The following is a 10,206-nucleotide window of genomic DNA, read 5'->3' as shown; positions in this document are numbered from 1 at the left end:
GGGAAATGTAGTCCTCACATGGGGGGGTGGAATCATTTTCCAGAGACCCGCCCTCGCCGGCATGGCGGTACCCGATCGGAGCGAGTTCGTTTCCTCTGTGTTGTGGCCGGGGCGGGGGTCTGGGCTATAGGCAGTAAGTGGGGCTGGGGAGCGGGGGGCGCAGGGAGGGACGACGCCGGCGGCCTGAGGCAAGACGCCCGGCCTCTCCTGGCGGCGCGTCAGGGGCCGGGCCACGGGGACGCGCGCCTGGTTGCGCTCCTGGGCCCTGGGCGTCTTGGTGGGCGGGAAGGCCTCCGTGAAGGGCATGACGGGAGTCCAGCTCGCGAGCTCGAGGCCTGACTCGCGGGTTCCATTTCTTGAGCTTTTCTTCAGGGGACCTTGTGGAAAAGGGCAAAAACTGCATTTCGGCCCTTCCTGTCACTTAGAAAGTGTCCTCAGCGTCTTACCTCAGTTTCCCCTCTACCACAGGAGACACAGAGCAGGCTCCCGCAGCTCCCCAGTACTAACACTGGGCTCTAATGGCCGGAGTGTGTCTTCCTTCAGGTACCTACTCCAGACTCTAGTTGGGGGCCGAAGTGCTGAGACTGCCATCGAGATGATTAACGCGATAGGTTTAAATCACTGAAACTGTGGTCTGATACAGCATGTGACGAGATGGGGGAAGCTGAGATTTCAGAGTTATTGATGATCCTAAGGTTGCTGTCAACTTGCTTTTTTTCTCATTTAGTGGCGTGGAATCCAAGAATAGTTATCGGTTCCTGTGGACCATGCCCTTTGTACCTAGTACTGGTTAAACTACCCTATAAAACATGTGCAGCCACAGTTTACATAGAAGTAAATATTAGCTAAATTACTTGTCCAGGGTCATACAGGGTAATTAGGACCCCTGTAGGTATGAAAGAGAAGTCAGATCTTGCTATCTCCAAACACAAACTACTGTATTTTTCTGAAGAAGAGTTTAACAGAACAAGGAAGATTAGGGGTTGGGGGTTCATTTTAAGAATAAAAGCATTTATGTAACATGTCATTTTTTTTAAAGGATAGTATTTGGTTCCACAATGTTTGGGAACCTATTTGAAGAGGATTATTCCAGTGTGTCAAACAGTCAGTATGGAAAAGGGAAGAAATTAAAGACTAAAGGGTTGGAGCCACCTGCCCCTAGAGAATTCACCAATTTAAGTGGAATCAGAAATCAGGGTGGAACCTGTTACCTCAATTCCCTTCTTCAGACTCTTCATTTCACACCTGAATTCAGAGGTATGCTATGTTACATGCATTTGAATAATAATATATACCATGGATTTTATATGTAATTAATTATGTAGAAAACATAAAAGAGAAAGTATTTTAAAGGTGGATTCACCAATATGTGTTCATTGTCACAAAGTAAGACATGCACTGACAGTTCTCAAAAGAAAATTGTGAAGCTTAAATTTAAAAAATCTATTCTGTGTAGTGATTGTAATGTTTCATAACAAAAAAAAATAAGGCAAAGTTTTTCTAATTCCCATAATTTAAAAGACAACATAATGACAGTTCTCTCATCTTTCTCCAATGTAACTAACACAAGTCATGGTTACACAAAAAACCTTGACTTCTGCAGTGGGAAGTTGTGACATTATTTATATATATCAGTACTTATTTGCATTTCTGAAATTCAGAGAACTCTGATTCTGAGCTGATCTGTCCTGAATTTGTTTGGCCTCAGAACCTGACCTGGGTGAAGCTTCTTGGGAGTTTTAGTTCTCTCAGAAGGGTGACTATATTCATTATATTCATTAATTAACCAGTATTGTCTGTCCAAGACCGTGGTGGGAATGAAAAGTAATGTACAAATTCCTCCATCATTCTAAAATCTAGAAATTAAGAATTTCAAAGACCCAAAAGAAACATAAACCCACTCAGATAGCTCTATTAAATGGGTGTGGGGAGTTACTGTGATGAAAGACTATTTCTCCGGAAACCAAATGCTGGAAGGCAGCCAGTCTGCACTACAGCCTGATTTCTTGCCCTTGTTTCTCAATACATTGTTTCATTCCCCTCTCTCTACTCCAGCTACCTTCATTAGGGTCTCAGCGCCTGTTCTTGATTCCAGCATGAGCCTTGTTTGGCCTCTGCATGATCCTGATTGGGGGGCCCAGTGTACATGAATATGTAGCTCATGTCTCCACAGGTTCTCTCGAGGACAATCTAGTTTGTCTTGTATTTGAATGCCAAGTTCCCACTACCACTCAGCTTATCAGATCTTTGGAAGATTCTTCTGTTGGTCTAAGCTTTGAAAGGCTTCTTTCTACAAAGATCTAGGAAATATTTACTATTGTCCACTTCTAGTGGGCCATTCTAGTGGAGTGAGCTGACACTTCAGAGTGGTATCTTGTGCCCTTGACTTCAACCTCTACACAAAGTTGCCTCCCAGCCCTTAGAAGTTTTCAGCATTACTAAGCAGATAACTAAGAGGGATAAAGATCTTCCAGGTTTTAATATGGTTGAAGTTAAAAGGCAGCTTGAAGCAGAAAATAGCCTTAAGAACAGACTGAGAACATTTGGGAGATGAAGGCAAGAGGAGGATCAGAAGTTCAAGGTCACATGAGTCACTCTAAACAAAATGAAAAAAAAAACTGAGTAGTCAGCTGTATGGCCCACACCTGTAGTCCCAGCACTCAGGAGGTTAAGGCAGGAAGATTAAAAGTTTAAGGCTAGCCTGGGCTATATAGTGAGACCTTCTTCAAAAACCCAAGAAAGAAAAAGAGAAAGGTGAGGGACAGGGCTGATCGTGGAGAATACCAGGAACTTGAGAGCTGCAGGCCAGCTTCCTCTTGTCTGTTCAAGCATGTAGTTTGACATTGTAGTGTGCACTGTGCACTCTACTGGGACTCTAGAAAAGACATTTACACATCAAAAAGCAAAGGATAGGATATCAAGATAAAAGACACCCAGTCTGGCCCTTGACTTGGAAGATTGCGTAGCAGCCTCACATGGGAAAATATTCACCTGTGACATTTTTCTATTTTCTGAGACTCCTCATAACTTTTGAGTCCCATAGCCAAAGGAAGTTGAAACCAATCATTTTTTGTTTGTTTGTTTTATGTTTATAGAGGTTTTGTTTGTTTGGGGGCAGTACCAGGTCTTTGCTCTTGTTAGATAGGCACCTACCTTTGAGCTATGTCCTCTTAGTCTGTGGATTTTAAAGGCAAGGTCTTGTTATATAGACCAAGTAGGCCTTGAACTTGAGATCTTCCTGCCTCTGCTCCAGGAATTCTAGGATTAAAGGATGTCCCATAGTGCTTTGCCTGCTTATATTTTTATGTCCTATGGATCTGTCATACTGATGGTCACATGCTCATTCATCACTTGATGTTCTTCGATCCAGTGGACAACAATGTTAAGACTGCAAAATGTGTACAAATATTGACTTAGTAATTTCTAAATCTTTTGCTGATGCTGCTTAATGGAGGTCTTGGCTTCCTAAACAATTTTCTAAGATGAAATCATATCATTTACATATCTGACTCTACTTTTTTTGTTTAGAAGCTTTATTTTCTCTTGGTCCAGAAGAGCTTGGTTCTTTAGAGGATAAGGATAAGCCTGATGCAAAGGTACTAAATCTATAATTTATTGAGTCTTTGAATATTCAGGAAATGTTTGGTTTTTTTTTTTTGCATGTGTACATGTGTGTTGTGTGCATTCCTGTGCATTTGCATGTTTGCTTGTTGTGGGAGTGTGCATGTATATGCATGTGAGCATACATGTGTGCATATGTGCATGTCAGAGGTTGACATCCTCCATCACTTTCCACCTTATTCATTGAGGCAGGGTCTCTCACTTGTATTCTCACTCCAGCTAATTTACCTAGCCCACTTGTCCAGGGACCCTGGCTCTGCCTTCTGAAAGCAGAGATTAAGGCTTGTCATCACACTCAGCCAGCCTGTAAATGGGTGCTAGGGATTTGAACTCCAGTGCTCATTCTTGTGTGGCAAGCACATCTCCCTAGCCTAGGAAATGGTTCTTAAGGAAGGAATTAAGGTCCTTATCCATAGAAAACAAAGTTATTTATTACAAAGTATTGTCTTTATTGACAGAAAGTGACTTGCCTCATACTAAAATTAGAAATTTTCCTCCAAGAAAGAATGGTTTTTCAAAATACCATGCTGCTGCTGCTATCACAAACATGTCTCACTTTGCTGTGCTTATTTTCAAGGCAAAGGAGAAGCTTGGAATCTATCCATGCTAGCTAACCAGAACATCCATTCAGCGCACTTATTTGCAGTAATAAATACATGGGGGAAACCCTAGAGACCAGTATTTTCTCACTTTAGTGTTCTGGAAATACATTAAGGAGAAATTAGTACATTGTCTTGTACGTTGCTGTGGTGAAGTTGTTTAAAACACAGCTCTAATTGTGTTCTTCCTGCTGGAACCTCACTCAGAAGCCCCTCATCACACGCAGGCTCAGGTCTGCGAAGAATGGTGATTTGTCTCATGCTTCAAAACCAACTTTATGGCAAGAATGACTTTAGTGGGTGTCAATTTCTTTCCAATCTGTTGCAGAGCAGTGCTTTTGAAGTATATATTTTTAATGTCATGGGAGTATAGAATTGTCACAGGACTTCCTGAATGCTTACTCTTTCTTTGAGTCTTTAAAGTTGGCCTGCACACTGGACTGTGAGAGGTCCTGCTCACTGGCCTGGAGCTAGCAGAAAGGGAGGCAGGGTGTAGCCTAGCTTCTGAAGTTTCAGAACTCCATACTGAGATCTGTGTGCCTAAAACCTGCCTGCATTCACCTGGATATGTGTGTATGGAGATATTGTAGAGGACAAATGAACTATGGGAATTGTATGTCTGTGATCATTTGTGTGGTTCGTTAGGACCCATTTGAATTTTTAATATTGATCTGAACTGTGTCATGGGAGAAAACTCCAGATCACTAAAACCTTTTGGACTGAATTAGAATTTTCAAAGAACTGAATCTTAATTAGTTCTCCCTGTGTAATGAGGGATTTTCTACTTGGTGAGCCAGGAGATAGGAGAAAACCAGTCTACAGCTTTTGAAGCTTCACTCCACACATGAATGCTCATCTGGGAATTTTCACTGTCTCCCCAGGTTCGGATCATACCTTTGCAGTTACAGCGCTTGTTTGCTCAGTTACTGCTCTTAGACCAGGAGGCTGCATCCACCATAGACCTCACTGACAGCTTCGGATGGACCAGCGAGGAGGTATGAAGGTGCCAGCAGGGAGGCTTCCTGTTCTGTCTCATGTCCTTTAATTTTGTCTCAGCAGCTCAGCCTGTTGGGAAGTCTTTACACATGAATAATAACAAGGCACACGTGGATGTTTAGATGCTTACTGAATATAGGCTGTTACAACTGCCTATGCCTTGGGGTTGGGAAGAATGTTGTTAATACAGGGAGAGATACAGGAACTGATTTTTGAAATTTGTACTCCATAATTTTTATATAGTTTAGTTGAGCTTTAACACCTGTTATATCAATGTTATTTACTGTGTAGATGTCAGACTGCTCATCAACTTTTCAGTCGTCAGTGATAGTCCATAAACTATTGGATGTTCAGAGTGTTTCCTACCTTTGGGATGGGCTTCTTGCTTGATCTGAGCACCCTGATGAGAATGCACTGCAGCCAGATCAGTGCTTTGCCTGATTTTTTCATTTTCCTGTCCTGACCCCTGAGTTTTAATTTCCTCCACCCTGACTCCTAACTTTTCATTTTCTTCCTGTATCTGCTGTAGGGCATGACTCATTTTTCTGTTTGTATTCCTAAAAGGCATTCTACCACATACGGACAAACATCTGTAGCAACAACTGAGGATCTTGTTGTCAGTACTGATGGGTTGTCAGTATATCAATTCAGACAACACAAGGTCTTATTTGCAGAATAGGTACATTCCTGTAAAGCTCTCACCTGTGGCCTTCTAACTAGGAACACTCCTTAATCCAGTGGTACTGCCCTATGGTATTAAAGAAGTAGGGCTTGGACTTTGAAGCAGGTAATAGCACATTCTCTACAAAGCATGTTACATTTCAGGCATAGGACTGATGCGTGGGGTGTATTCCTGTACCCTTCCCTTTAAAATTATAACCACTTCATTGAGGTTTGTATGCCATAAAATCCACTCTTTTAAAGGTATAGTTCAGTGGCTTTTAGTATTTTCACAGAATTGGGCAACCGTCACTACTACCGTCAATTTTAAATTGTAGGAATAGAGTTATACATTATGTTATCTTTTGTAACTGATATGTTTCACTTAATGTCAAGGTTCATTCCTTCTTACTGCCCAGTGAGCCTCTGCTGTGTGGATATGCCACGTTTCAGTGAAGGCTTCTCTTTGTTTTTGAGTTTCTACTAAGTTGCTGGCTTCATAATATTTTTTTTGAAAATTTAATTTATTTATTGAGTCTTTGTGAGTTTCACATCATGCACCCCAATTCTGCTTACCTCCTGGTCCCCCATATCCTCCCCTTAACCCCTGCAGTGCCTCCCCACAAAAGAAAATTTAAAAAAAAAAATCAAAACAAAATGAAGCAAGCAAGCAAACAAAAACAAAAAACAAACAAAACAAAAAACAAAAACCCTCTTCATTTCTCCTTTTTTTCCACCTCTCCAACACCTCTTCATTCATCCTGGTGGCATTGGGAGCCTCAATGTATAATATAGCATACCCTTTTGTCCGATAAGCTTTATTAGCAAATGTTAATTGCAGTGAGTCATACTGAGCCCACCCTGCCCTTTCCTGGCCCAGGGAAAGATGGCATTGCCTCTCTCTGGATACTGCAGCAAGAGAGCTGGCCCTGACCCTTACAGGAGTGCTAGCCCCTGCACTCAGGAGAGATGGCCCCACCTCTCACCACAGACAAGGGTGAACTGACCTTGAGTGCCCCCTTGCCTGAGGTAGGTGGCCCCAGTGGCCCAGACTGACCCAAGGTTTCTTTGTGTAGCCCTGTCTTGGAACTCACTTTGTAGACCAGGCTATCTTAGAACTCACAGAAATCTGCCTGCCTCTGCCTCCTGAGCTGGGATTTAAGATGTACACCACCACCACCTGGCTGAAACACTTTTCTTAATTCTTTTATGTTTTGTAAGTAAAGAACCGAACCTGGGTGGTAGAAGGTCTTTGAGGTACCTTTGCCAGATAAATGGTTGCTCAGAAACAGACCTTGAAGTTTTTCTTCCCTTTCAAACCAGTGATATAGGACAGATTTACATCCCCTGGTATCTTATACTTTAATGGGCAAGAAAAAGATCACCAGTCTCACAATGCTTCAGCTTTCATCCCCTTGACCTGCCACCTGTCACATAAACTTATTGTTATATCGTTCCCCTGGCTGCCTCTCTTTCTACACCTGAATTGTTCCTCTGCCTCCTTTTGGCTTTCTTCAGTGAAGGCAACAGGGACATCAAATGTGCCAAGACTGAAAGGCACTTTGCGGTGTCTGTGACACTCTTATGTCAGTGGGGTGGCTCAGTAGCACTTGCTGTTCTGGTGAAGGCCCCCACTCCTCCTGGTGCCTTGGACTTGGCCCTTCTCTGCCTGCCAGTGGTAGAGCATGTCTCGGAGGTACAGCTTATTCTGAAAGACTAGTTCACACATGGCCAATGACTCCAAATAGACTCATGTTAAGAGGCAGTTTGAAGTTTTCTCAGCAACACTACAGTACTCTTGTTTTTGTTGGTTTATGCTTTGAAATACTCATTTCTGATTTCTGCTGTCTCCAGCTGTTGTGATCTAAGTGAGGTTTACCTGTGCACACACTGCTGGCTTACACACTGTCTAAACCTGTCCTGCTCTTTCCTTCTGTCCTCCTGTGACATGGGCAGGTGGGTGCTCTCTCATAATTCAGAGTGCACTTCACAGTCACTGAGGGAGCTGAATTGTGTGTACACACTAAACACTGCCTAGCTATATTTTTATTTTGTATAAATAAAAATAGGTGGTATTTTAACCTACTTAGTCATCTATACATCTATCCAAAGTTTTTCTTATATGTTTAATTGATAGTATTCTTAAAAATCCGTTCTTACAAATTTGAAGTAAAAGTTATATTTAAAAGTCAGCTGTTTTAGCTGGACATTGTACCTGTAATACCAGCAGCACTCAGACTCAAGCAGGAAGATTGTAAATTCAGGGCCAGCCTTGACAACCCAAAGACCTTTTCTTCAAAACAAAAACCATTTCTGGTTTTTAGGAAATGAGACAACATGATGTACAGGAACTGAACCGAATTCTCTTCAGTGCTTTGGAAACTTCTTTAGTTGGGACCTCTGGCCATGACCTCATTAATCGTCTATACCATGGCACCATTGTGAACCAGATTATTTGCAAAGAGTGTAAGAACATCAGTGAGAAGCAGGTGAGTGGACAAGAGTTCCTCTGCTAACAAGTTTTTGTAAATTATAATCCATACAATGAAATCTGCTATGCTTCTTCCACCACACAGGTCCTAGGGATTGAACTCAGATTGTCAGGCTTGGTGGTAGGGACCTTTACCTCCTGAACCTTCTTACCAGCCTGCAAATTCTTGAAAAAAGCAGTTTGGGGAGATGTTTGCACATAGACATCTCATGAAAGAAGCTAGTGTAAAGACAGTTCACTAGGGAGCTTGAAAGATGCCTCAGTGGTTGAGAATGGTTGCTGCTACTCTTCCAAAGGACCAGTGTTCCATTCTCAGCACCCATGGAGGGCTGCTCACAGCTGCCTGTAGCTCCAGCTCCCAGGGATCTTCTGGGCCCTGCAGGCTCTGGCACACACATGACCTACACACACACAGAAAAGAAAATTAATTGGGGAGGTAATAAAGTCAGGATACCAAAAAAATATTTAATTAACAAATCTCTAATTAAATAGGTTTAGTGTGTTAATATCCTTTGGGAAGTGTATTTGCAGTGTGTGCTTATATTTATATGATATATAAACTGTCATTTAGAGCTGGTACAGTTCTGTTTGAATTATGACTTTAATTTCTTTGTGATAATACAGATTGCTGTAGCTAGAGTTTTCCTGCCTGGCCCACAGTCAGGACAAATCTCTGTCACCTGCCAGTCCCATAGCTGTTCAGACCCAACCAAGTCAACACAGAGACTTATATTGCTTACAAACTGTATGGCCATGGCAGGCTTCTTGCTAACTGTTCTTATAGCTTAAATTAATCCATTTCTATAAATCTATACCTTGCCACATGGCTCATGGCTTACCAGCATCTTCACATGCTGCTTGTCATGGCAGCAGCTGGCAGTGACTCCTTCTTCCTTCCTGTTCCCTCAGTTCTCCTCTCTGTTAGTCCCGCCTCTATTTCCTGCCTGGCCACTGGCCAATCAGTGTTTTATTTATTGACCAATCAGAGCAACACATACAGACCATCCCAGAGCAGATTGCCAATTCAGTTTGACAGGGAATTTGTTTATGTCAATGAAATCATCTCTTGCTTTTCAAGTCCTACTCAGCAAATGGGTTCATTACTGAACATTTAATGAAAATCTCCTGTTATTATGGTAGGAGTTGTAGGAAGTTTCTGTATCTGACTGAATAGAAAATTTAATACCATTTCCCAAATGCATTTGTTGCTTTTTTTAGAAATAGATACAAATATATATTAATAAATATGTGTTAAATATATCTATGGTTTTTACATTTATTTATTTATGTGGGTCTGTGAGTTTGAGCCCAGGGCCTTACATAGTTACAAATGCTGGGCAGAAACACTGCTGTAAGGTACAACTCCAGTCTTTTTTATTTTGTAAGGAAGAGTTGGGGATAAAAAACGGTATATCTGGCTGGCCCTTATTATCTGTGCTAGTAGAAGCTGTCTTGGTTAGCCTAGTTTGAAAATACCTAAGGTGTCCTCCATGTCTTTGATTGACTGAGCTCTAATGCAGTGATTAACAAAGCAGTGGTAAAACATGAAATACAAAAAGCATATTGAAACTATAAACAGTAACTTTCCATGTAAACAGCATATTGTTAACATAAAGTATTAGTTCTATTACTTAAGAATTTTGACATAAAGTAAACTTATGCTCTGCTACTTTTCAGTCTCCATAATCCCTTTAAAAAATTGTAGTACATGCATAAACAGAATTAGAAATGTGATTTAAACTTGCAAAATTATAACAGCATTTATTGCTAGAAATACAATTCAGATGTAGTTTCAGTAGATTGTGGAATGCCAAGGAGTGGAGCAAAGACCTACCCCTA

The 10,206-nt window shown here is 41.6% G+C and overlaps 1 protein-coding gene across 6 annotated transcripts in view; it reads left to right on the top strand.

Moving 5' to 3' along the window:
* The window catches only part of Usp40 (ubiquitin specific peptidase 40), a 77,060-nt gene continuing 66,854 nt past the window's right edge, over positions 1-10,206 (top strand). For 3 of the 6 annotated variants that reach the window (XR_013043962.1, XR_013043963.1, XR_013043964.1), the window contains exons 1-5: positions 16-133; positions 1,040-1,257; positions 3,529-3,596; positions 5,102-5,215; positions 8,201-8,365. Coding sequence is in view for 3 of the 6 variants with exons in the window: in XM_006984239.4 (XP_006984301.2) it covers positions 1,059-1,257; positions 3,529-3,596; positions 5,102-5,215; positions 8,201-8,365 (546 nt within the window). In the remaining 3 variants the exon portion in view is untranslated. Of the gene's footprint in view, positions 134-468; positions 544-1,039; positions 1,258-3,528; positions 3,597-5,101; positions 5,216-8,200; positions 8,366-10,206 lie in introns of those variants that run through there. The other 3 variants (XM_042259788.2, XM_006984239.4, XM_076549528.1) reach the window with 3 other exon arrangements.

The sequence above is a fragment of the Peromyscus maniculatus genome, chromosome 13 (assembly GCF_049852395.1).
Source record: "Peromyscus maniculatus bairdii isolate BWxNUB_F1_BW_parent chromosome 13, HU_Pman_BW_mat_3.1, whole genome shotgun sequence".
Classification (NCBI taxonomy): Eukaryota; Metazoa; Chordata; class Mammalia; order Rodentia; family Cricetidae; genus Peromyscus; species Peromyscus maniculatus.
The sequence above is the reverse complement of the archived record's forward strand: the minus strand, read 5'-3'. Positions and strand labels throughout refer to the sequence as shown.